The sequence below is a fragment of the Clarias gariepinus genome, chromosome 8, assembly GCF_024256425.1.
Source record: "Clarias gariepinus isolate MV-2021 ecotype Netherlands chromosome 8, CGAR_prim_01v2, whole genome shotgun sequence".
Lineage (NCBI taxonomy): Eukaryota > Metazoa > Chordata > Actinopteri > Siluriformes > Clariidae > Clarias > Clarias gariepinus.
In genome coordinates, this window is record NC_071107.1 from 14,326,799 (window position 1) to 14,354,689 (window position 27,891).

At 40.7% G+C, this 27,891-nt stretch overlaps 2 protein-coding genes across 4 annotated transcripts in view; one reads left to right on the forward strand and one right to left on the reverse strand.

The window, feature by feature from the left end:
• Positions 1–247: 247 nt before the first annotated feature.
• dusp13a (dual specificity phosphatase 13a) lies at positions 248–11,489 on the forward strand. The gene is made up of 7 exons (XM_053502009.1): positions 248–320; positions 863–991; positions 1,312–1,529; positions 1,680–1,895; positions 10,163–10,364; positions 10,589–10,812; positions 11,138–11,489. Coding segments are annotated over exons 1-7 (1,230 nt in total). The 5' UTR covers positions 248–318; the 3' UTR covers positions 11,377–11,489.
• Positions 11,490–12,770: 1,281 nt separating this feature from the next.
• Positions 12,771–27,891, reverse strand: part of kat6b (K(lysine) acetyltransferase 6B) — a 36,667-nt gene continuing 21,546 nt past the window's right edge. For 2 of the 3 annotated variants that reach the window (XM_053501541.1, XM_053501542.1), the window contains exons 3-17: positions 26,203–26,311; positions 25,278–25,393; positions 25,073–25,154; positions 24,430–24,562; positions 22,702–23,630; positions 22,364–22,485; positions 22,165–22,268; positions 21,931–22,090; positions 21,249–21,410; positions 20,902–20,995; positions 19,593–19,824; positions 18,969–19,128; positions 17,847–18,065; positions 15,684–15,972; positions 12,771–15,563 (exon numbers count right to left, since the gene is read on the reverse strand). In XM_053501541.1, the coding sequence (XP_053357516.1) occupies positions 12,925–15,563; positions 15,684–15,972; positions 17,847–18,065; positions 18,969–19,128; positions 19,593–19,824; positions 20,902–20,995; positions 21,249–21,410; positions 21,931–22,090; positions 22,165–22,268; positions 22,364–22,485; positions 22,702–23,630; positions 24,430–24,562; positions 25,073–25,154; positions 25,278–25,393; positions 26,203–26,311 (5,550 nt within the window). In that variant the 3' untranslated portion in view covers positions 12,771–12,924. The remainder of the gene's footprint in view (positions 15,564–15,683; positions 15,973–17,846; positions 18,066–18,968; positions 19,129–19,592; positions 19,825–20,901; positions 20,996–21,248; positions 21,411–21,930; positions 22,091–22,164; positions 22,269–22,363; positions 22,486–22,701; positions 23,631–24,429; positions 24,563–25,072; positions 25,155–25,277; positions 25,394–26,202; positions 26,312–27,891) is intronic. The other variant, XM_053501543.1, reaches the window with a different exon arrangement.

Consider the following 27,891-nt stretch of genomic DNA (forward strand, 5'->3'; position numbering starts at 1 on the left):
TTCTTCTGTACATATTTTGCACATATTCATATTCACAGGAATGCTCCACACAGAGGCTTTACATGCGAACACTAACATCACTGAAAACAGTTGCTGAAGATAGAGAGCGAGTGCTTACAAGGTTTCTAAAATCAAACCAGGCTGAGCGCTAAGAACTGCAAGGGGCTTTTGTTGCCAGGGAGGTTTATAATTATCCACCATTTAAAAAAGGAAGCAGCCTCCAGAGGCATTTCTGCGGACTGGCTGTCGACGACGTCCCTGACCAAGGAGAAAAGAGCTGACGACCTGAGAGAGGAGAAAAGAGACCGAAGCTGAAAAATGTAAGTTCACTCAGGTTGAGAAATTTTCAGTTCCAGAAAACTTTTAAAGAGGCCAAGCTGTGTGAAACACATGCATTTTTGGCACTCACATTTTCCTCTCTGCACAAGCTGTAAACTGTATCCGAATACGATCACTGTTTGATGAATCTGGAGTGAGATGAGCTCCTGGAAGAAAAAAAAAGCTCTCGGGTCTACTATGAAGCTGTTAAGAGCTGAGTGGCACCAAACACTCAACCTCTTAGTAACAGACATGTTTCACAAGCCTTGGCCTCGGGTGAGCTCAACCAAGCTGAAACTGTTAGTTGAATGATGTTAGTAGGTAGACAGGGGGCTGAATAGGGGAATGTACTGTAACATGTCATGTCACTTGGAAAATGACTTCTGCAGACAAAATGCAGGAACACGAAAACTTTAGGACAGAAAACTGAACAAACAACTCTTACACACACATATTGAATGAACCTTTGCATCCTTTAATATTAAAACACCAACATATTAAAACCCCAAATGGGATCGTAAATCAATGTATATTTTTGTACCAGGTTGTCTCTTAAGGAGCTCTCAGCCTATGAAACACCATCCGTTGCTGAACTGCAGGACTTCCTGTTGGCTGACAGGCACCCCACTGGACATGTCAACCAAGTGTGGCCCAATGTGTACATTGGCAATGAGTATGTACCAGGCAGCAGGCCGACCATTCATAAGGCAAATTCGTGAAGCAACAGGCTAGGCGTACTGCTGAATACATGTGTGTTTAGTGTCACATAGGGCTGTGAGTCAGCTGCTTTACAGACATGTTTGCACAGACTTGTAGAAGATTAGCTCCCAGTTCACTCCTTCTTAAGATAAATGAACAGGTCCGAAGCATCAGTATTAAACCGTCAAGTCAAGGGGGTACCCTAAAAGTAAAGATGGTGCTCCCTTTGGTTCCAGCGATAAAGTCTAACTATTGACGAAAGCACTGGAAAGTGACTTTATATTTTGCCTGCAGAGTTGCAGCCCGTGACAAGTCCACGCTGTACAGTATGGGGATCACCCACATAGTCAATGCAGCCAGTGGCCCCCCTCACGTAAACACTGGACCTCGCTTCTACAGGGACATGGCTGTAGATTATTATGGGGTGGAGGCTGATGATTCCACAGACTTCCTCATAAGCTTTTTCTTCTACCCGACAGCAAGATTTATACATGCCGCATTGTCCAATAAAGGCAAGTTTCCCAGAACTGCATGGAATAAATACCAGTTAATCTCTAGTGAACACAAAATGATTAAAAATTCATTTCCAAATCAGTTGTCACATCTTTTTCACGCCAGAGATAAACAGTTTCATTTGCTCCTGACAAACTCTTTCATTTCAGGGAAAGTGTTTGTGCATTGCTTGATGGGAGTCAGCCGCTCGGCCACGCTCGTCTTGGCCTTTCTTATGATCTGTGAACAGCTGACCTTGAAGGAGGCAGCACGAGTCGTCCGGCAGCACCGAGACATTTGCCCCAACCCTGGCTTTCTCAATCAGCTCCGTCACCTCGACATGAGCCTCGTGCGGGACAGGAAGAGAAAGCTGGAGCCTACAAGCAGTAAATAAACGTTCCACATCTCAACAATGTGACAAAACCGATTGCAAAAGTATGAACCCCTTCAGAGTTCAGGCCCCCATGTTTTGGTGCATGGCAACAACTCTTTTATTCATTTATCAATATCCCTTTCATGACGGTAGCAAAGTGGGTATAGGAGGGACAATTGAAGCCTTTGCCCATAAATAGTTATTAACTTCCAAAGACTGCAGGGTTGCAAAATAAATGGCAGGTTTGTTTTAATTCCTTCCAGATGGCATGTGCTTTGAACTTGTTCCAAAAGGAGCCTATGAGCATGTGTTGTTGTTTTTTTTTAAACTCTTGTGAAATGAGATGGTTGCAGCCTGCTTTTTATTGTATGAAGGTGGAACAGGAGTAACATGTATGACTGGATGTCTTGAAGTCCTGGTCCCCTGCCGAGACGGCCTAACGGGTATCATATGCTCTAATATGTTTATAGGTTCCACACAAAACAATGTGATCTGATCCATTGATTCTAGGCATGTACTGTGTAAAAAAAAAAGGGAAAAAAAAGAAAAAAAAAAGCTTGTGGTGTGAATGAATGAATAAACTAGATTATACGCAGTCCAATCAGCGTCTACTCACTATACAGTAGGAACACCTTCAGTTCAACGTAAAAAAAAAAGCGAGAAAATCTTTTATAATCATGCTTATCAAATTTCTACAAATGTGCATTAATACACACACAGACCCACAGACTACTGCAGAAAGCTAATTATATTGTAAACCCAGTCTAATCATATTTGGACTAACACACACTTGAGGTTTTTCAGATTCACAGCCCAGACACAGTATGAGACAGCATTTCTAGCTGGATCATGATGTCTGCTGTGGACAGAGCTGTCAGTCATGTTTGGCACAGTGAGGTTGAAGGAGACGACTTCATGAGTTATGGTCTATCACACAGCGTTTTAGTGTTCATCCAACCCTGTGCAAACAAACATATCGGAGCATCAGGACCGTCCAGGAAAACGCCACGGAACTCCTGCAGACATATTCATAGACAAATAAACACAGAGTTATTACAAGCTGAGAGGAGCAGGAAACTAGTTTGACATGACCATATGAAAATAAATATAGTAAATACAGTCAAGGCCAGAATCATGAAAATGAAAAACATGTGCACTGAGTGGTCATTTGAGCTCAAACATGCAGAGATACTATATATTTTCACTTGAGTTTATTTATGAAGTGTAACAAGTAGTGCATTTTTTTTTTCTTCTGTAAAACATTTCAAATGTATTGGCAGTCCCACATTAATATTTCATGCAGCTTTCCTAGTAGAGGAAAACAGAACTGATCTTCTTCATGCAGAACCTTTAGAAACTTTATAACAACCTGTAATGATGGTGTGAAATAGTTAATTGAAAAAAAACCCCACAAACTACAATTTTCCTCTCTTACTAGTAGGTTCATGGATGACAATGAAGTCGGGGGAAATGGGAATTCTTCAACTGGGAGCACAACAGATATAATTCCAGGATTTCCAGATTGTTCCTGAGCTCCGCTTACTGTCTGTGTAGAGTTCTGAGTTCTGTGTGTTCCCCAGTCTGTGAGTTTCTTCAATCCCTCAAAATAGTGTGTTGGATATACTAAGTTAGCCCCAGTTGTAAATGTGTATGTAAAGTGCCCTGCAATGGACTAGCATTCCATCCAGGGTGCATTCCAGCCTCTCAGTCAGCGTTCCAGGAATAGGCTGCGGATCTACGAGGACTCTTACTAGGATAGAGCATTAGTGGAAGAATTGACATCCACTCATTCATACTCTATACCGCTTCTCTTGCACAGGGTCTCTAGAGGCCTGCAGCCTATCCCAGGGGACTCTGTACTCAAGGCTGGGGACATCTTGGACAGGGTACACACACACTCACTCACACACCACAGGTCATTTAGAAATGGCAGAACCAGTGGGCTTGACGCAAACACAGGCCCAAAGGCAGGCCTGGAACCCTCGACCCTGCAGGTGCGGTGCCACGGGGCAATATACAGTCTGCAAAATGTTCTCTGACGATTCAGCTGAAGGGATCTTACACATCATGGTCCTTTAGGCAGGCTAATAGTCGGATCATTCAAAGCATTTCCACTCCTGAGGCCAAAGCTGTCATTAAACTAACTGGAAAGTCTGACATATGTGATTTTTAACATGAATGTAAATCTATCGTGATTAGACAACTGAGTAAGACAGTGTCATTGAGCAATAAGCTATTTTGGACTAAGTCTAAGCGTACATGATCTCATTCTCAATATATTTTTCCTGTCATATACAGGCCAACTTGCTGTCATCTTTCCTCATGATATGTTAGTACCTCAGTCGTTACATCACTGTCAAGAAGAACAGAGCTTTCTGCCAAACCTTCTGGCAGAAGTTGAAAAAACTTAGGAGAACTAATTGAACAGCAATCATTAGAACTACTGACTGATAGTTCAATAGACTTGACGAATTCATTTTGATCTTCATGGAAAACTTTGGATCACAACTCACAGTTGGTGTAAAGAATGACTCAACTCCTCTGTACACTGTGGGGGCTGCAGTGGCCGCAATACACATTCTGGAGAGCGGCTGGCTATTAATAACATCTCCTCTAGGCTGTTATCTCAGGTGCAGACTATGAATAACACCTTCCCATCTCATAGCGCGTACATTATCCCCACACATTCTCCACCACCCTCACGCTGGTTACATTTTATTTTAAAAAGCGCATAAAGCATTATGATGGAAGTGCGGTGGTAAACACTATTTGTCCATAATGGTATGATTTTAGATTTATGAAAATTAAGACAGGATCTAGCAACCAAAGCAGCACAGGTACATTATTTGGTGGTGGTGGGGGGGAAGAAATTTCAAGGTTGAAGGCGTAAGTGAACCTGACAAAACAATAAAAGGAATCCAACATGACCAATTTAATGACTCCCCTGTCAAGGTGAGTGATGGCAGTGAGCGAGGATGTGAGTGAGGAAAAAAAACACACACACACACACACACGCACATAGCACTGATGGCTCTGAACACTCTCTCTCCAGAGATGATTCATGTGTCCTTTTCACATATCTGGGAAGCGAAAAGCAATTACCATCCCATTTGCAGCAGCCAAGCTCGCATTACAGACACTCCGTTAAAGTCTGCAAAAAAAAAGGAAAAAAATGAAGAAGGGAAAAAAAAAAGAAAAAAGCACATTTTTGGATTAAATTACAAACCCTACTCTGTTGAGATTTCCTATTTTTGTCAAATTGGACTCTTTTAGTCAGTGGGCCCCAGGAAGGACAGCTGCCTGTAGGAGGGCACAGGCGGTAGTGTGAGGAGGGAATAATTGGCTGGTGGAATTGAGCCCAGGCTGAGGCGTCTCCTGTGGGAGTGCAGACACACTCCCTGACCTTTTAGCAGATTTTCCATCTCCATGACTCCGATTTGATCTGTCATAAGCCAAAAACATGATCTGTCTCAATGGATTCGAAATACAAAGCCTTTCATATGTATACGCCATGTGAACTAAACATTAACACCTGCAATAGCATGTACAGATCTGTTTGCATAAGAGTTACAGGCGGAGGTGGTCGAGGGATTTTAATCAAGGTAAAGTGTAATTATTAACCTAAATAAATAATATTCAAGTGCAGGTTAAAATCAATTATTCAAATTAAAACAGAAAAATATACTGAAAATGTTGTTTTTTTATTGCTAGTAAATTAGAATAAAATATCTGACTCACATTAAGATTTTAATTACCAATGCCGAGTTAGATCCTCTTTTACCACACCAACCAAGGAATAAATAAGAACATGAACTAGAGCTAATTAATAATTTTTTCTATAGTAATCTAATGTCTAAAATGCTAGTGATAATCATTACACAATCACTCTCACTCACTCATCGTCTACACCGCTTTATCCTGTATTCAGGGTCGCAGGGGGCCTGAAGCCTATCCCAGGAGACTTAGGGCACGAGGCGGGGTACACCCTGGACAGGGTGCCAATCCATCGCTGAGCTCACACACACTTACACGCTCATTCACACGCTCCGGGCAATTTGGGAACACCAATTATCCTAATCTGCATGTGGTTAAACTGGGGGAGGAAACCAGAGCACCCAAAGGAAACCCACCAAGCACAAGGAGAACATGCAACCTCCATGCACACAGACCCAAGGTGGGAATTGAACCCAAGGTGGGAAGCTAAGAGTTAGCTATCAGAGTCAAAACAGCTTTGATAAAACGGTTACACAATATCCAGATTACTGTGATGGTTATTACTGTAGGTCTTATTCTTACTGTCATATGTAAATGTTTAGATTAGTTACAAATATGAATCATTAACTCCCCTTAAACTGACACCTCACCAATGCATGATACTAGAGATGTTTATTTTTAACAATTTTTACAATAATTAAAAATCAAAAGTATTAGTTGAAAGAAAAATTCTAGTAAAGAAGAGATACTTAAAAACATGCATGAGTTCAGTATTTTGTACTTTGTTTCTTCGCACCACTGGTTAGAAAACTGCAGACTGATATTCTTCTACATTGTTTAATGTAGAATGTCAAACAATTATGTAAATTACCAAAGCATACTTCACCCTTATGCAATTGCCAGATGTGTCACTGCGTGCAAGTCAGTCATGTTATTGTTATTCTCATGCATAACTTTGTGAGCAGGATATTCAATGAGATGTACCTTACTTTCCTGTTAGGTAGGTTTATACAGGTATAGGTAAGCTCAGAGAATGCTGTACAGTATAAAGGGATCATAAGGATGAGAAATAAGGTTTTTTAAGGACAGTGATTGTGTTACATCCCGGTCCTCACATCATGCATGACACTGACACAGTGGATTAACATTTATTTATCTGCAGATGACTTTATCTAAAGTGTCCTACAACTGAGACTACACACATCAGATTTCATTTCAAGCCCCAAACCGAAGTTTGTTTGCAGTTCTAAGGTTTGAACTAACAACCTACTCAGTTATTCATTGAGAACCTTATGTATTAGTCATGATGAGGGTTTAAATGCTAGCAAACAGTATGCGGCGTATAATATCTTTCTCCACCTGGATGGATCCTTTCTATACGTAGTAATATTACAACATGTAATTAAAATGGACTTCAGATTCGTCAGGGATATACAAAAATATTCTTACTATAGAACGTTAAAGTTTTAAAAAAAATAATTCACAAATATTGGATATTTTATACAAAAACATAATAATGTACAGTATATACTGCTGTAGAATTAATTGAATTAATCCTGGTGTAAGGGGTTTGCCTCAGAAATCACAATTATTCTGATAGAGGCTGTGTGTGTGCAATTAAAGTATTGCATTATCTATATATAAATATCGCTGGACACCTGAGCTATGGGAACATGTCTGGAGAAGTATCAGTCAGGTTTTAACTATATATATATATATATATATATATATATAAATCCTCAAACCTAAACAATCTGTAATGCACCGGTGAAACTGGGCAGACAAGCAGGATTTGCCAAAAAGGCAGCTTCGTCCGTTTTAGTTTCTCGGTTGTAACATGACAAAATGTGCAAAAGTTCACGAGGGGAATAACTATGCAAGGCAACGTAGTTAAAAATGAATTTATGCAAGTTTATGCAAAACCTGCAGCACCTGCTGTGTGGTCAGAGAGGTTTTTCATTAAAGAAACCAACAGAGACCTACCTGATTTGCACAGAGTGTGAGACACTAAACAGCCAACGAGCTTCTGAGCACCGGTGTGGTCTCAAAACAGGTGTATTACAAGCCACAAATCTGTGCAGTACATGGGGATGGCAGGCTTCGTGGCATAAAGAAGCCATTCGTAATGTTTAGTGCACTTTAATGCAGCCTGCACTCTCGGTCATATCCAAATATAGACGCTTGTATTCGAGAGACTACCGATCGTCTACAAATGCTGCAGTCAGCACCAGCAAATTGTTTTCGACCTTCTGACATCCTCCAAAAATCCACGGCTATATCATCATGACATCATTCTTCAGTGAAAGAAATACAACAGAATGTTTTTTGTTTATAATTGCTTCAGGTTTTCTTGAGGTTTGATGTTGCACCTCCCTTGGTATGTGTGTGTGAGTGTGTGTGTCAAAATAGAAACAGAGCAACATGATTTGTGATAGAAATGGTGGAAAAAGTCAGTCACAGGCTCCAACAGCAGGAAAATAAAATGCACTCTAGCTCCTTGTACTCTTGAGTGCCAGAACTATTCTAGTTACTAGGGCAGAGGTCCTGTGTATGTGTGTGCGCGCGTGTGTCTGTGTGTGTGCGTGCACACACCGTCAACCCTCCTGCATGCTGCTAAAAGCAAAAGCTCATAGATCAATGGCCTAAAAATATAATTTGGTGTCTGGTGTGTGTTATGGACTGACCAGACATGTGCAGCGTGTGCTCGGCCTGAACATCAGACAGATCGTGTTGACGGTAAGCACTTAAATATGAATGTATATTGATTTACCATTTCCGGATTAAGAGAGGATCAAGTGTGGATTCATAACAGCAGTTAGTGTCAACTGTTATTGACTGTTACCAGAACTGTGTGTCTTGAAGTGAACTCTGGGAAAGTGCAAAATAGGAATTTAACATGATTGTTTGATCTACAGAAGAATGATTTCATGATTGTGGTACAATTTAGCAAATTATTGATATATATCTCAGGATTGAAGTGCAACGTGTCGACCCTCTCAGCCGAAAATAACTTTTAGACAAGGTTTCTAGGTGCATTTAGTCAAAATGAGTAAGGGGTTGATGACAACTTATATTTTTCCATTATTATTATTTTTTTTTAATCAACACATTGATCCAATATAATAACTACAGTAGCATCCATTCCAATGATTTATTCACTTCTTCCCATTCAGGGGGTCATGGTGGATCCTGAGTCTATCCTGGGAACACTGGGTGTAAGACACACCCCCAGGATCAATGCCACACATTTTTCACATTGTCATTCATAGCATCTACAGAAAAGTGTAGCTTGGCCAGTCTAGCTCTTGGTATCAGAGGTGAGATGAAATCAAAGAATCTTGAGGAAACCCATCGTGGTCAACACTGGATGTGTGAAAGATTTGGTTGAAAATTTAAAACCTTTAATGATCATTACTAGTCAACTTATTGCGAGACAGCAATCATATCATGTAATGTAATGTAATGATGACTGCGACAAATACTGTTACTGTTTTCAACCGCGTGTTGACTCTCTAGGAACATTTTCTCTATTTCTCTCGACTAACTGATTGAACTTGTTGACAATACTCAGGGGCTGCCAATGTAATAAATTAAACCTTATAAAGTATAAAAGCAGACAATAGCTGCGGTTACATGGACTCTAATAATACATGAATAATCAGAATAATAGGCAAATCAGATTTTTTCAAAAAGCGCCACGTGAAGCCGTCAGCCAGCTTCTCAATGTAATACAGCTCGAGGCCATTCGCCGCACCCAAACCTCTGGCCACATGCCACTGCTCCAAGATACAGATAAAATAAATTACAAGTTATTTGTTTTTACTAGCAGCACATTTATAACACTTTGATAAAGTTGTCAGAGGTCAATTATAACAGGGTTATAAATGTAAACCGACTCCCACTTTTACTTCAAGGGCTTTAAAACCATTTATTTTCCTGCCTTGTGGGTTTTATACAGAAGTCGCACTACATAATCATGTTAATAAAAAAAGGACCTCCCAAATTGCGGTTAAAAATTACACACGAACACAACCGTATAAAGTTAACCCGTAATGATAAGGCAAGAAACTTACCTCAAGGAGCGTGACATATGGCTTACATAAATCCACCAGCAATGCTTTATAAAATATTTACGCAATGCTTATGCCTGTTAGGTCCAATGTAGGAACCTGTCACAGTGTGTTAAGCTCGAGACATTGCCACAGGGGGGTGGCACTGTGGTGCAGCTAAGGGGTCTGTGGTTCTATTCGGAGCCTTCCAGAAACATGCTGGATTGACTACAAAACAATTGTGTTTACATGATTATGAACATCTATCTGCTTGATGGCCTGCAAAAGACTAGCATCCCATCAAGGTCGCATTTCAACCTCGCACTCAGCGATCACAGGATAGCATCCGGATCCAGCATGACGATGACAACGCATTTACTGATTACGAATAAATATTGCTACTTCATTATATACAGCGATGACTTTAATTCCTTTCAAAAAACAACCAATTTTAATATTTGAGCAACTGCCAAACATCTCACTATTTCTCTCCAAAGGCAATAACTCCAATGATCAGCACCGAGCTTTAAAGAGAAGATGAAGTCTAACACTTCAAAACAGAGCCAAATCAAGAATACACAAAAGCCAGCACAGGATGACCCAGACAGTGAGTACATCACCCCCGAGCTGTTTGAGCTGCAGAAACTCTTCTGGCAAGGCACAGCAGCAGCTTACACCCACATCAACGAGGTCTGGCCCGGCGTCTACATCGGCGATGAGTAAGCAAGATGACTAAAAGAGCCGAGTCGTTTTATTATTTTCTGCTTAATGAAATTCGAAACACTTGGGACAGATCCTAAGACTTCTTCAGGAGACAACACTAGTGTTATTAATCTCAGTTTAATAGAGTGTGAATTATTCGATAAATGTTCATGAAGCCTGATTTTTCACTCATTCAAGTCTTATTAACAGTAGACATAGGGTAATCCTATTTATTTTACAGGAAGACCGCACTAGAGCGCTACAATCTGGAGAAGATTGGGATAACCCACATCCTCAACGCAGCCGAGGGAAAATGGAACAATGTCGCTACAGGTCCAGATTACTACCATGGCATGGACATTTATTATTATGGAGTGGAGGCAGAAGACATTCCAACTTTCAACCTCGCACAGTTCTTCTACCCGGCAGCTCAATTTATTGACCAGACACTCAGCAATCCAGAGAGTGAGTAAAGAGACAGACAAACCATGATAAATATATTTAGATAAGAGCCTCTTTCTCTCTCGCACACACTTTATACTTTTAACCAACTTTTTTCAAGAACCTGAGAAGACTTCTTGGTTAAACATTACCTTTTTCATATTACATTTATGACCTTTTTAATAGTTTTAACATCCATTTAACTCCTTGAATGTATCAGATCATTTATATTTACGTATTTAACCTGTAGCATTTTAATCAAATTGCAAATCAGCAAAAACCTGAGGTGTCACTCAAACCATGAAACAATTGAGCAGCGCCTCTAAAGTAATTTAATTTCTCGTTTCAGGTAAACTGCTGGTGCACTGCGTCAAGGGACGAAGTCGATCAGCTACTTTATTTTTGGCTTATCTAATGATCTTCAAGAACATGACTGTCGTTAATGCGATTGATCATGTGAAGAAGCAACGCTGCATTTTACCCAACAGAGGTTTTCTAAAGCAACTTAGAGTCCTGGATGTTCAGCTTCAAGAGCAAAGGCTGAAGCTGGGAACTAAAAATTCAGACAACATAGCCTTAAACTCGTAGCCTAAACTTCTGGATTAATCATGTGGAAGATAAATTTTGGCCAAATTGAATTAAATACAGAACCTGGAAACAGGCTATTTTTTTGCCAGCAGCATACCTCAGGAGTTTTTACCTAATTACATACTTAAAATCAAAAAGCTCATTTAAAAAGTTTGAATTCAATTGGGACTCCTACGACTGCGCCGTCTTTGAGAAAAGACTAGAATGATGCAAGCATGAAGTAACAGCACACAGGAAACAAAACAGTCCAGAGTTGAGCTTAAGTCGGTCAGTGGCTCATAATTTATTTTTCTGCTAAAATGTACAGCATTTAAGTGACTGACTAAAAAGGTAACTCATAAATACAGGACTGTTGCTCCATTAATTAGTATAGTCGGGTTATCCCTCTTACATCAAACTGCCATTCTGTACAGGTACAAAGGCTACAAAATAAGCTATACAAACAGACACCAATACAATTTCTCTTTATACATGCCATCTGTTTTGTCTATTAACAAGGCTACTGTTCTACATTTCAGTAAAATATAAATCAGATGTTTTATAAAGATAAAAAAATTTACATCTGGAATGAAAATGCATGTTTAAAGGCATTTCATAAAAGACCAACTTTGGGAAAAAAATTGACAATTTTCTGAACTGCCCTGTGAAAGTTTTTTTTTTTTTTTTCCTTTTTGCATTCCCTTCCATTGATTTAGAATTCTACATGTACAAATACTGACATTTACTTCTCTATTTTGTCTGAAATTGCTTTAGTTTGTATAAAAACAAAGCTGCCTCAGGTAAAGAAACTTGTTAAAAAGTAACAAATTATACACAATTAGCAATAGAACCTTCGAAGCGGGACACTCAAAAACATGACGATGTTTTAAAATCTTTTCAGTATTAGAAACAACAAAAATATAGTTTCATTTTTCCTTCCATAAGAGGGAAACCTAACCAAGGCCATACATTTAATATAAAATTGCTTGCTTTTAAGCACAACACTGTACAGTACTACTTTGATGCACTGTCACTAACAAAGACATTATAGCATGCTAAGTTTCACCTTACACTTAAAAAAATATATAAAAGTAGACTTACAATAATTTAAATAATATGAAGGCATGAATACAGACTTGGAAAATAACCTTGCGATTGTTAAACAGGTACATTGAAAAGGCTTACAATGCAGGCACATTTAAAGGTTCCATGAAGCAAGTCCAAAAGAAAATAGTAGGGGAAGGGAGGGGGGCGTCAATGCAACCATAAACTGCAATGCAGTTTTAAGAGATTTACATTTAAACATTATGTTAAATTTTGATGATGTAAGGCTTCCCATAAATAGGGAAAAAGCTAAAGATTAGCCATTAAACACAACTTTTTTGCATTCTTACCAAGTGCTGGTTTTTTAAGAGAAAAAAAAAAAAAAAGAAAATCCATAAAAAGCGAACAATAATATTAAAAATGAACCAAAAACAAACAAACAAACAAACAAACAAAAAAAACTACCTCAAGTCATCAAGCTGACTTTCATTTCCTAACCCTTTGCGGGACGGGGGTCATTAGCGATTATCGTCTCATATAGGGCCCGTTTAAGGGTTGTTTGGACATGCCAGTGTTCACGTAACCATGGTGACCCGCTGGACTGTACATCATATTGCCATGGGGAGGAGCCTGCATGGGCTGCTGTGAGTAAGGCTGAGTACCCATCATGCCCATCTGCATAGAGTACTGCGGAGATTGGTTCATATATGTTGTGCTGCCATGGTAACTCCCATTCATCATGGGCTGGGTCACTCTGTACGTGTTCATTGCGTTCAGCGGCGCCATATTTACGTTCATCGAATTGACGTTGTAACCTGGCGCAGGCATGAGGTTAACACCCATGTTCATGCGAGGTGCCATGGCGAGTGTCCTGCTTGGAGCCTGCATGGTTACGGCCTGTGGACTCCTGCCGTACATCTGCTGCTGGTGGTGAGTAAGGGGTGCCGATTTAGAGCGAATGGACACGTGATGATGGTGGTGATTCTTGGGTGCAATTTGTGTTTGCAGTCTTTGGGACGGGGGCAAGTTCATGTTAGGTGTGCCCATGTTGCGCTGCACCATCATAGGTGGAGGAGTCATGTTAGGGGGTGGGGTCATGGTGGCCTGTGTCTGGGGGCCTCCGCTTGCGACACTGTGTGGAGGCTGGGACAGAGGCACCAGTGTGGGGTTGTGAGGGCCGAGCTGTGAAGACAAAGACCCGTTGTTGTTGGTGTAAGACGTGATAGGATGTGATGCAGAGTGGCTAAAAGGCAGAGGATGGTCCATGAGAGTATTGGTAAGTTGCTGGAGCTTGGCCAGGCTAAAAGTAGCTGAGGGCTGTGCATAGTGCCCACCCCCATACTCACCCTGGCCCATCCTCTCATACAGTCCCAGATTGGTGGAGGGGTTGTTTGACTCGGGGAGGTCAGAGAGTTGCATGGGAGGAGGGAAGCTACCAGGCATAGAGCAGTGAGATAGGGGCTGCTGGTGGTGCTGATGCTGATGGTGTTGGTGCGGGTGGTGTTGGTGGTGATGGCCATGATTGTATACATGCCCATGCCCGTGCCCAGGGCCATGTCCATGCCCGTGTCCAGGCTGCCTCTCTGGTACACAGCCTTGTGGGGATTTGACGCTGCAGCCCTGTGGTGAGCTCATGCTGTTCAGCTGGAGCATGCTGCAAGCAGCAGTATTGTTCACCACAGGGCCGGCCATCTGCTGAGACACAGCACAGCTGCTCTGGCCATGGCTACCACCAGAGGAAAGGTTGCCATAGGAACAGCTGCTTTGGGAAGAGGCACCAGCGCTAGCTGCTGTGCCACAAATGCTGCCACCTAGTGTGGAGTCATAGCTGCTAGGATTCTCATAGTTCTCTGTCGTGCTTTCGATGCTCCCGAGGTCACTGAAGCCGCTGTCCACTACCTGCTGTGAGTGGTCAGACACAGAAGGGACATCCATCATTGGGCTTGTCTCCATGTTATTATGTAAGGAGTGCACAGAGATTGCGCCCTGATCTGGGCTGATCTGAGTGTAACTGTTCTCCAGAATGGACACCGCTGGGCTGTTAACAGACCGCACCGATTGGCTCGGGTGAGAGTGTACAGAGGACAGTGGACTGCTGTGGTCTGAGTGCTGGCAGTCATCGACTGGAGTCATTTGAGGACTCTGGTCAACATGCACATATCTCTGCAGACTGCGGCATGCCTCCTGGGTCTCTACACAGTCCTGAAAGTGCCTTTCTTGCTCAGCCTCCTGCGTTAAGGATTGAACCGCTTGGGCGGTTTCCATGTCAATCTCGGGACAAATACTGTGGTCTTCCTTAATGGCAGGTGTCAAAGGACCAGCATCTTTTTGGTCAACATTCTGAATGTTCTCCTCTTCCTCCTCATCTGATTCTGAGTCAGGCTGATGGTCAGAGTCCTCAGGGTTATCCTGTGTGTCGATGCCAACTAAACCGCTGTCCGGGACCAGCTCTCCAGAAGACTGCACAGGAGGATCCTCTTCCTTATCATCATCATCACTGCAAGAGTTTGGCTTTGGATCAGAGTTATCCAGAGACTCTTTCTCCAGTAATGGTGTAGGATCCTCCTTCCTCACTTCACCAGAATCCACGTGGCCATCATCCTCATCATCTGCATCATGATCTTCCACATGAGATGGTTCTAGTTCATCATCCTCTTCTTCCTCATCATCACGTTCATCAGGGGCCTGGGACTCACTACATTTATGTTCCTCATCTAGTTCCTGGCACCTTTGCTGTTCTGTACTTTCAGGGAACTGTTCATTACAGTTCACAGGACCTAATGTGGTTTCCTGGCTCACTGCCTCACAAGGAGAAACAGCCATAGAATTAGGTTTATCTGTAGGCTCACAGTCCTTGTCTTCTTCACTGGGTTCTTGTGGCTCCATGATCAAGGTGTCCAAGTGCATCTCTGGCTTCACAGATTCTGGTTCATTTAAAAACGCAGACTCTGAGCCTTCAGGAACAGAAACAGGACTGTCCACCTGCTCCTCCTCTGGTTCTTGCTCTACACTGACCATAGGCGTCTCAGGTGGTGTGTAGAGGTTGAGCTTAAATCCCATCTTTCGCTCTTTCTTTAGCCTCCATTTAGGAGGCCCTCTCTTAACTCCTTTGGGCCAGCCTTTTTTCCGCTTAATAGGCCGAGGATTGTCCTTTTTCACAGCATCTGGATTGATGAGAGTTTTTGAAATTAAGAGAGAGTCAAAACATGCCCTGAATAATATTTAAGAAAAATGTGCAACTATTTAAAAAAACAAACCAAAAAAAAAGTACGCAAAACAATTACCTTCAACTTGCTCTCCCTCCTGTTGATTAGAATGATTGTCATCTCGTCTTTCCTTCTTTCTTGGTCTACCAGGCCTGCGCACAACTCTTCTTAAGTTGCTCTCCTCCTCTTCCTCCTCACTTTCCTCGTGCCTGAAGGAATGGCCTAGCTGTGGCGCAGGGCTTTCCACGTCAGAGTTTTCAAAAGGCTCATCCAGCACCTCCGTTCTTTCCGAGATGGTTTCTGTGGTGACGCTGCTGTTGATGCGCACTCTCCTTCTGCCTCTTTTTCTCCGCAGAGGGCCTGCTCTCTGTGAAAATACATAAATCCACAATGAGAGCCTTGTTTATTAAGACACCACTTAGACTTTACCTTAATTTCTGTTTCAGGTGATTTAATCCTAAGTGAACTCTGGGATAGACAACCATTCATCTAGTGTACTGTATCACTTAAACAGCACTCATTTATTTTAAAAGAATTGCAAAACTCTGTGTTTATATTTAGCTATTGAGCAGTGTTTCCTAATTAAACAGTAAGGCGCTTAGTCAATAAAAGCTTTAACTCTGTCAATGAAAGACTGCATGGCATTTTGTACAGCTTTAGCTCTTTATGCTTTCAAGAACCACACAAATGAAAAGCAGCCCTTGGCTGAAAGAGAAGGAAGTAAAAAACAAAGTAAAACGAGAGTTGCAGACAAATTTAGTCACTGCTCAGCAGGAGCGTGGGCGCGAGCTGTCAGGGTTCAAGTTTAAAAACAGTCCTTCCTAATCCACACTAACGTTAGCATTGCAATGAATACATTTTATATATATATATATATATATATATATATATATATATATATATATATATATATATATATATTTATTATCTCTTAGAAATGCTGGACCTTGTTTTTGCTGTTTATTCAATATGGACTGTACTGTACATTTTGCACTAGCATTGCTCATTAACCTGTAGAGAGGTTACATACATCTTTACAGGGGAAAGCATATGACAATTATTCATTATAGTGTGCCTAACTAGTGTGAAGATTTTTTATTTTCATGTTTTCAATACAACATTTTAAGCTCATGTCTGAAGATTGTGTGTGCTCCTTAACATCCAATCAATCATCCATGTGGCCATAATGATGTGAGATTGTGGTAAGGAAATAAGGCTTTGGGTGGCTAAATATGCAACCAGCAAATAAAGAGAATAAACATGATTGTATAGTCTGGCTTGACAGTTTTGAAGTAGCTTGTTCCCATAGGGAGGGGAAAAAAAAAAAAAAAAAAAAAACATGAATTTGCAAACACTAGTGACTAGGCAGTCTTTTGATGACGCATTGCCATTCATAGAACAAATGCAATGTGGTCGAGTCTTCTGAGAGATATCGGATCACAAAACACATTGGACTGATCACGCCTAGATTTTTGGAATACCATATCTAAAGAAGAGGTCAGTATAAAGTACAAGTTAAAGAGACACGAGATATGACAAATCTCAATACCTTCAATGAACTGGAATGTCAAACAAGCTTTGTTTTTTTAAAGTGACCCCGGTGCACTCTCAACCAAAAAGAAGGGGTTTGGATGAGGAGGATGCAGTTAAGGATGATGCTAAACATAGGGAAATGTGACCACATTCTGAATGGCATGCCTCATGATCTAAATGCAAAGCTCCATCATTCAGACCACAGTATCTGAGCCACAGACCATTCAACTGGAAAGCTTTGGCAGCATGAAACCCCAAATGAGAGCAAGCAGGACCCAGTTGACCACATGTCCCTCACAACATATTCTTTACTGGTCTTGGCTGACTCTTAGGAGACATTCTGGGGTTTGCTAAGCCTACTGCAAATATCTCAACATTGAAAAAAAAAAAAAAAAAAAAAAAAAAGGTTTTTGTGTTTTGTTTTAATGAGGACAAGTTTACTTGATTCACACACACTGATAATATTTAATATTGGCCAAATACAACTAAACGGAAAACTAGATTATCCCTGGTGAACTAATAAATGCCTAGAATAATTCCTAAATAAACTGACATGAATATGTCTCCTTCCCAGTGTCTATTCACACGAGATATTTATGCTCAAGCATATGATGCAATGGTGCCTAGTCAGTGGTACAGCTGGTGTAGGATCTAGCAAAGTGCATTGGCTTGATGACCGACACGGATTCCCCACAGCTGAACGCTTACCTTTCGCTTGAGCCCAGGTGCAGACTGGGAAAGGACTGAAGTATCATCACTGCTGCTATCGTCACTGACGTTCAAATCCTTTTCACTGGCGCTAGTCAGTATTTGCTCCGGGTTACGTCTGGCGTAGTTATTACTCTTGGTAAGAGGAGGTATTCTGCTGCCCATCATTCGTGCTCGCTTCTCAGCGGTTAAGTCACTGCATACCGCAAGATTTGCTTTCTAGAAACACAAGCAGGAGTGTACATGAACCAGTTTGCACTGACTGCAGTAATACAGAATAATAGTGCGTTTACATCCCAAAGTTAGTCAGTGATCTAAAATAATTTATTTTTAACTTTTTTTAACAGGAAAAATTATTTAATATACAAAGAGTGTTGTCAATAATGAACAGATGTGGGTCCCCAGGAAGTTCAGTAGCAGTCATCTCTGTCCTCTGAGAACTATAGTTGGAAACTTATTATAATGCAGAACAGCACAGTGAGTGACCCAGAGTTATCAGAAAATGTATAATTGTGATATTACACAGCTATAGAACCACGCACGGCTGGCCAACCCATCAAGTAGCCAGGTTATGCAATTCTAGCAAGGATAGTGGCTATATAATAACGAACACTGGCAACCCAATCACACAGTAAAAGCTGACCACACTGGTAACAGGCAACAGTTTGTGGTTTGTCGTATGGGTTTGCCCAGGTCTGGATTGTTTTATCAGGTACATTTTGTATTCTGGTTTGGCATGAGGTGTAAACCATACATTTACGCCTGTTAAGCCAATTATGCCAAACCAGGCAATACATAAGCCTTTGTGAAAAACTACACTGCTAGCATATAACACTATGCAATCAATGTCACTGTGTCTAATACATACACACAAACATATACATACATATACATACACACATATACATACATTATATATACATATATATATATACATATATATATATATACACACACACTATATATAGATATATAGTTTGTATGTGTGTGTATGTATGTATATACACACACTATCTCTCTCTATATCTATATCTTTCTCCATCCATCCATCCATCCATCCATCCATCCATCCATCCATCCATCCATCCATCCATCCATATAAAAAAAAAAGATGGTATCTACCTCTGCTCTTATCCTATGATGGCTCTCTGAGGTTTTTCTGTAGACTGATTTAGCAGGAGTCCAGACCAGAAAGTCAGGGTCAACCTCATAAAGACGGGGTTTCTCTCGAAGCCTGGACATGTGCTTCTGGATGGTCTGATGCTTCCGAATGATTAAAAATCTAGACCAGAGAACAAAACAATAAAAAATAAATAAATAAATAAAAAGTGCAGAGAGAAAATTCTATACAGTCACAAAATATAAGTGGCAATAATACACACAGGCTTCAGATCACTGTGTGAGCTCAATACCCCTATCTCACCTACGTGGTTTTGCGCGGTGGCCGTAAGTATTGATCATGATTCAGTGCTAGTTTTGGTGCCGTGATTACGTTTCCATCTTTCCACGGAAAAAAATTAAACATGTTTAACATGCGGAAGCTCGCGGACCTTGCAGATCTTTACAAAATGTCGGGTGGGCACTCAAGGCGGCTCACGTGCCCAACACCGTATCTTACAGTGAGTCAAACCGCATAGGTAAGATAGGGGTATAATAGCTGATTAAGGCTTTGGTTAACATGACTTGACTTAAAAAAAAGCCTGTCAAAAATGTGCGTGACTAAAACAACAAGTGAGGCAAACCTACCTGCCATCCTGCACATCAATCATGTTGAGCTGCTGGAGTGTGGTGGCAATGTCATGTGGACACATGCCTGTGGCTTTGCTTATTCCCCTGATGCTCACACTCTTATCCGGGTGATTGTGCAGGTACTCCAGTATGACACTTTTCCAATACGCCAAGTAGGACAGACGACCCAGATCTGATAGAGGCTTCTCCGGGGAACCGGCCTGGCCCTCCCTCCTGGAGAGTAAGTAACCTGGCAAAGAAATGGGAGGAGGAAGATCAGGGAATCTGATGCCAAGAATAGTTTGCGACTATAAACAAGACATGTTGCTTGTTCTGGAGGACATCTCATAGGTATAAAGAGATTGACCTGTATTTCGCAAATCCTCATGTTTTATGATCTCCAAACTTTTCTATAAGCCACAATTTGACAGATACTGGAAGGCGCAGGACATAATACTGCACTAAAGAGCGCTCCGCTGAATTAGCATTCGGTGACTTAGAGAGTCGTGCCTGAGTAAAGAACTGCTTTAAGCCATGATTAGATAGGGAGCTGCCCCCACATGGTGCTTTTACATCAGCAACTATCAACTTTATTATAGCAGCCATCTGGAAGGAGCTCTCAGAACAGAGGCACAGAGTATTCACACCTTGATGTTATCCTTGGCGACCATGGAACAAAATGTACACGAACATGGCACTGATAGATTAACAATAATCGCGCTCAAAAATTTACTTTACCACCTTAGAAATCTAAAGAACAACCACCAAACATTGCTAATCAAATGTTTGATGGGAAAAGCATTTATAATCTTTCAAATATTCAAATTCTATATTCAAATACATGGTCTTTTGGCTGCCGAGCAACACTGTTAGTTAATGACAACTCATGAAACACAGTAAATAATAAAAAACTGGGGGGAGAAAAATTGTTTAAGTTTGACAATTTATGCATCACCACACTGATCACAAATATATATACATTTTTATTCATGCATGTTTGCATTTGAGCCAGTGAAATGTTGCCGTTCTTCTATAATCCTACAGGTGTTGCACTTTGAACTAGTCACACATTGCCAGGTACCACAGCACCCCCTGTGGTAGGGGCAAATAATTTTTTTAGATAATAAGTTTGTTTAGAATTGTCACAAAAACTAAAACTTTATTTGGGATATTCATAAAATCGTGGTACTAACAGAATCACAATCTAAATAAAATCAGCACCTAGGCATCACTATAATATTGCATCAGCGCATCCCTGATTCCCGTCCCTAGTAAATAAGATTTTAAGAACAGCGGGAAAAAAAAAAGAAGAAGAAGAATAACTTACTGAAATCAATGAGGAACCTCCCAAATCCTTGCCTTTGGTACTGGGGCATGATCATTATGCAGGAGACATTGTACTTCTGCTGGCAAAGCTTTTCCTGAGGGAGGAAGAAATAGATAGTATATGTCACAGCACTGCCAACGCAGGCAATTCACTGCACCTGCTGCTGTCCTCGACTGAACAAAACTAAACATGTTCACAGAGAGAATGCCACCGTTCTCAAATTCAGAAAATATAATTCATGCAAATAAATGTGAGGGCCTTTGCAGTTAAATCAGAGTCTTACAATTTTTAGGTCAATAACTATAGCCACATTGTCAATTATGAATAAATAGCATGCATTCTAGTACCTTTGAGAAGTAACCTATAAGATGGCAACCTTTTTCATCATTCTGGGTTAAAACATAGAAAAGGAAAGGCTCCACATCGTAGTAGAGGGTCTTGTGGTCAAGAAAAAGCTTCGCTAGCAGACAGAGGTTTTGGCAGAAAATTTTGCTTACATTTCCGTCAACCTGAAGAGGAAAGAAGAGAGTAAACGCATTAAATGCGACACCATTACATGTTTCAGCCATTTTAAGCATTGACCAAGTCAGCCTTGCAATTTCCCTACAGTTTTCTTTAAAATGTACATCAAGTCATTTCAATTGTATGCCTTTTGTGTTTGTCTTCTTATAACTTAACTTTTTTATTTTAAACATCTGGAAAGAAGAAAGCAAACACTAACAAATCAAATACAAAATTATGTTGATTACAGACCCTGCAACCATCTATAGATTTCAGCCCATATTTAAAGACATCCACATGCTCAAAATGCACCTGGTTGATTAACAGTACATCTTAACCAGTATTAGTTAAAAACTGTCACATCAAAGTTACCATCCAAGCTTTTTAAAAATAGGGGAGCCTGACAGATCAATGCCCTTCAATTATGTATATAAAATTCCATGCAGAATTGCTAATGAAGATTTGATTGAATTAAGATGCACATTTCTAAGAGACTGCACACCGCATGCTGAAAGATGCTGAACTGACCTCAAAGACAGAAAGGTTATCTTTTCTGTAGATCTCATTAGCTGGTGGGTGAAACCAGCCACACTTTTTTGAATGTCTTTGCAGAATGTCCTGGCTTTTCATGTATTTTAGACAGAACTCACAGAGATACAGCTTCTGTAATCTGAGGAAACGTGAGAACCTACAGTTAAAGAATGCAGAATTTTTTTTTCTCTGTTGAACCATCCATTTAACAAGAAAAAACATGACAATTACCTCAAGTATTCTGGAGGATAAGGTGAAGAGTACCATGTCTGTATTTCATATTTCCCAAATTCTATGAGTGATGGTCCGTGATCACCGCTTATGATTTCAGTCCTCTGCAGATGATGAAAAAAATAACTAAATGAGTAATTAAGCCAGTAATTACCAATATTTTTATAACATGATTTTTATACACCAAGACTCTACTCACGTTTGTGGTGAGCTCCTGGGTATGCTTGAACATCTTCATGTCCTCCTCAGTTACTTGGTCATTGGACAAAGGTAACCTCGTTTCATGAACTTCTCTTTTTAGGCATCTCAAAGAATTTAAAACTATAATAGTTTAAAAAAAAAAAAAAAAAAAGGCAAGACATTGAAAATAAAGAATAGCCTGATGCTACGCAAAACTGCCATGCAACATTAAACTCTTACTAATCTTTCAGTGTAAATACTTTAACTGGTTTTAACAACTATAAAAAGGCAAATGTATTCAGCATAGAATATCTACAGAAAGTTTTTGAATTTAAAGATTAGGACTATCCTCCTTACCACGATTTTGGTCGGACCATGTGCCGTGGTTTCGTCCATGCGGCAGGCTGTTCCTCCCGGGCATGGGGCCGCCCCTTTGTGGGGATGCCTTATACCTAAACCTGCCTAAGAGCCTGTGCTTCTTCAGGAAGGGGGCTCGCTTAAAGTGAAGTGCTGCCTTAAAGGGCCTTCCTCTTTTAGGTGGCCAGGCCGAGTCTGAGCAGGACACAGATGATAGTTTGCTACTGAACCCTTCAATGGGCTTATTACCATGGATCTCCAAAGGCGATGTAGGTGCGGAGGAAGCGTCCCTGGTGCATTGGCCTCGTTTAGGTGGTGCATAGCTGGGCAGTCCCTTCTGCCGGGACTGTCCCTGAGTTGCGTAGATGTGAGACAGTCCATCGAATAGTCCCTTCAGCTGGCTGCTGCTTGCAAGACTGCTGAGTGAGGGGCCGCTAGACTGGGACGAGGAGCTCTGTGGAGAATCGGACTGACTGGGATTCACCGATGTTGGACTGTGTCCTGACAAAGAGCAGGGCGTAGTGAGTGCACAACACAGGGCAGTTATCCTTTGGCTAGTGCCCGTCATGGCTGAGATGGAATGAGGCTCGCACAGGCGTTTCCGGTAAGTCCGTTTGTTAGGCCTATGTGGTTCAGAAGACGTAGAAGCTTCAGCACGCATGCGTCGGCCCAAGGGAGAGGGTGTGAAAAATCTTGAGAGGCCATCGATGAGACTTTTGGTTTTCTTGTTGTATGAAGGCAGCGTGGATGAAGTGAGAGAAGCTGGGGTGGATGTAAGGGGAAGGCCGAGGCCGCTCAAGCGGGTCTGCATGTCTGCGCTGTACGAGATGGTGCTGGATGTGGGTGAAGTGCAGGCTGAAATTTTATGACCCTGACCATGTTCCTCTCTTTCACACAGCTCAAGGGTTCGAGCAGCACTCCTTTCAGGCCTGCAAGACACAATACATACAGTAAAGACAACGCGAGAGACCTGGACAATTGAAAGCGCAGCAAATAAACACTGCTTAAAAACAACAGCACACATTAAAAAAAGTAAAGACTTAAAAAAATGTAAACAGCTCATATGATCCTACTGACACAACAGATCTCATTCATGATGCAATAACTAGCATGCCGTTCGTCACTATTTTTAAACTTTTTGCAGCTTTGGACATCTTTAACTACAAAATAAAGTCCACAGGCCGGCTTAGTAAAGATTTATGCTACAAACATTATGTTGAGTGCTTTCTACTCCTGAACTTGACACCGACATTAACAAATGTACATTTATACTATTTTCCAGCACTGTAAGTTTAGAGAGAAGAAAAAAAATATAAAAATCAAATCAATCACCCAGCTCTGTATGCTTCAGAGACACTTGGAGGTCCCTGGACCCCATTATAATAACTATGGTTCTATATAGTACTATGGCTCCGTGAGCCAATTCACACTGGGTGCTTTTAAGTTCAACTGTTTGCATACCCTCTGATTCTCAGAGCACACACACACACACACACACCGCTGTTAAAAATAGAACAGAATAAAACACTCTTGGCTAAAAGTACACTGTTAACATTCTATAACTAAAGACGGTGTCCTAAGAGTGCTGGAGAAATGAATGTGCCTGAAATGGCTTTTATCTTCCAAGAAAAAGGTCATGGATTAGCAAGATAGAAAACACAAGTCATAACCTTAAGCATCAAACTAAGAACATAAGAATGGCAAAGTGTGAGAAATATATTATCATACATTATTTGATGTGCGAGATTTTTCCTCGGCCTTCCTGGCTTTGCATATCGCCTCCTGATCTGGGCTGCTGTTTTGTGCAGCAGTCGTTTTTCCTCCTGCTCCTTTGGCCTGCATACTTGGCAGATCCACATTCCTAAGGGAAAACCAAAGTGGAGGGGGAGACAGAGGCAGAAAAAGACAAAAGAAGAAAAATAAAGAGAACAGGCTTTTAGTTAAAGATCATAAAAATTATTGAAACAATTCTTGAAAAACAAAATGCACTGCTGACCCAGGGATTAATTTCTTTTTCTATGAGGATGTTAATAAGTAGAACAATAAAAATATTTTTATAATTCAGCCAACTTGTCATTAATATGAAACAGTTGCTCTGAATCGACACAGGCAAAATTGTTGCCAGTTGAAAAGACTATGTGGGAATAAGAGAGGAAAAAGGCTTCAGCAAGAACAACATATTTCCATCGTATTTAGCCAGAAAGCTCTGTGTAAACTGGCAATTTTAAACAGCTTTACTGCTCGAATGTGAATGCAATAACTTAACAGGACAAGCTGTGGGAGTGCAGATCTCTTAACATAGCAGCAATGATTTGTGTTTTGAAGTTTTCAACTGAATGCAAAACAAAATTTGGAGAAAAGCCTCTCGTACCTTTTGGCATTCTGGAGAGTGGTGGGTCACAACACTCCATGTGAAACCCCCGATCACAGGAGTCACAGAACAGCATCTCATCCTACAGACAGACAATGAGAGAAACACTCAAGCTAAAACAAGCAGCAACTTATGGAAATACAAAAAAAAAATAAAAAATACCAACAGCAACTATACATGTAAAACAAAGAACATGAACACTTACAGCATTTTTCCCCTGAACTTGACAGGAACTGCATGTTTTACATTCGATACATTGCCACCGTAATGCCTTCACGTTTGCTGTCAAATCAGCTGAAAACTTCAGACAAGATGGATGGCCTTTGGGGTAAAAGACAAGCACTTCAGCATACGTAGCCCACATTTAACATAATCTTATTTCATTACAAATTGGACCTTTTTTTTTTTTTTTTAGCAGAAGCACTAACCAAAGTATTAAGTCAAGCATTTCAAAAGATTTCAAGCCTCAAAAAAGTAATATAACTTATGTCAAAATTAGTCTAACCGTCCAAACCTGAAACAACACAGGATAGTCTGTGATAGAAAATAACTTAACCTCAAGTATTTGCACATGAGTAAACAATGCAGATCTGTGTGTGTGAAGACTTGGCAGGACTGGTGTGCAAATGCACAGTATTATCAAACATTTCTGACTAGGTAATTAAAGATAATTTGATCTTAACGAGGCAGAAACATTGTGCACACACAACGTAATGGCAATCAATCCATTACGCTCATGTAAAGGCATGTCTGCCTCGATCTCAAAGGACTGCAGGCCAGCTGTGTTTTACAGTGTGAACGTATCCTGTGTACTTTCATGAACACTCGGTGAAAACCTCCCATGCTGCTCAGTCAAACCCAGCCATAAAAATGTCACAAGGAGCATGAGCCCTCGAGGCTGTTCAAAAATAATTGTTCAATGCAAATTGCTACATGAAAGCAGTTCGTTTATCAGCCAGCAGCCTGGCAACTCTGATCGTGAGAAACGGCAAGCAACCCATGAATACATTGTAAAAAAACATCTGAGCTATCAAAAACAGTTTCCTTGATCCACCAGTAATGACAGTAAAAGATCACTTTAACACTTGCAATAGCCAAAAAACAAAAAAAATATATCAAGAAGGTCTTACCACTGCTCCCACAGTCTGCACATGACAGCAGTTCTTCTGGTGTCTTATCTCGATTAGACTCCTTTGTGCCCAAACAGAAGCTGCATATAGGTATCGGGTCGGCACGAGGCTAGAGACAAAAGAGAAACACGTTTAACATATTTATTCAGGGTTATTTTTCACATTTTAAAAAGCTTCAGAAAATTATGCACACTGTACACACACTTTCTTTTCTGAAAATGTGCATCTGATAAAACATAATGCCAAATGAGCTCTGGGAGATGCTGAAAATGTCAAATGCCCAGGCTGAAGAGTAATTTAAATTTTCATGTAAAGCAGAGGAACATTCATGCCTCGTGTTAAGCAGTCAGAAATCGCCCAAATATTATACTCTGAAAATTGAACTCCATAGCATTTGAGCTAAAAAAAAAATGAACACCATGAATAATAGTATGGTGAGGTTTACACCGAAAAATTAGGCCAATATGAGATCTACAGTATATACAGATGGATTTTGTCATATTAGAGCTATGTCAAAAACACCCAAGTGATGGAACTAACCAAACAGTCAAAAACAGCACCGCCGCATACTGTTCGGTAGAAGGTTATACAACATGATACATGTGGTGCTCTGAACTATTCATACATTCACAGGCAGCACAGCATCCCTAAGTTTATTTGGGAATAAAAAAATAATAAAATGCAAAAAAATTTATTATATCGTATCGGAGGGCCACTGATGATTCCCAGCTCTACTCTTCACACTTAGCACACCTGTGTGTAATATCCCGCAGCATCAGAAACTTTGTAATGATTTCCACCGTCGCTTGGCAATACGAATTGATGGCTTGTGTTTTAGGTAAGTATTAGTTATAATACAAATGTATTGTGTTCAAGTCAAATCAGTTGGATCTTGCTTTTGTTATAATGAATGCATTTGTAGTTAGAATACTATTACTGTGTGATACAAGGCAACAGGTAACACTGTGCTTATGGCCCCATGTGCATAATTTATAGAGGAGAGAAAATTTAAGTTCATTGCTAGCTTTTTTTAAATTACCCACAGCACCTCCAAGGCATTACAAAGCATTTCACCTGGGTACAAAAACTAAACCACACCAGTCACATAGCCTCAGAGCTTTTCTTCCTACCAACCATATATCCATCTATATATCCCAGCAACCCCAGCCTGAGGACTGATTGAGACAAACTGGGGAAGAGACAGAGAGAAAAGAAAAAGAGGGGGCGGGGGGGGGGGGGGGGGGGGGTGGAGACATCTCCTGAGACAGAGTGTCAGAAGCTGAGAGCAAACATTTCGTTCCATTCTCTCCCAGAAGGCTTTTCAGCAAGAGGCAGGCTGATCCATCAGGGGACTATAAATGAGATACTGATCAGGCATCAGAATCGCACACCACCAAGTCCATCTCTGGAGATCTAGGCAGCCTGAGCTTCCTGCTGAGCAGTATTTAGCCTATTAATATCAACTGTGTTCTAGTGAGAGATCTGTTGAGAGTAATGCAAGCCTAATTGTTTTATGCAACAGGCAACCAACCCCCTTAGAGATCTATTAATAAACCTGGCAGATCATCCATTTTCAGATAAGTTATGAATAACCAGGCTGGTTTTCATTCAAGTGACAGTTAAGTATATGTAATCAATGCACCCTCAATGGGACAAGCCCTACTTCATTCAAGTGAAGGGCGTCATGAG

Excerpts from the sequence above, each read along its gene's own strand:
- dusp13a (XM_053502009.1), top strand. Across the intron at positions 992-1,311 it reads AATGTGTACATTGGCAATGA|AGTTGCAGCCCGTGACAAGT; the intron begins GTATGTACCAGG and ends TTTTGCCTGCAG. Across the intron at positions 10,365-10,588 it reads GGCGTCTACATCGGCGATGA|GAAGACCGCACTAGAGCGCT; the intron begins GTAAGCAAGATG and ends TTTATTTTACAG.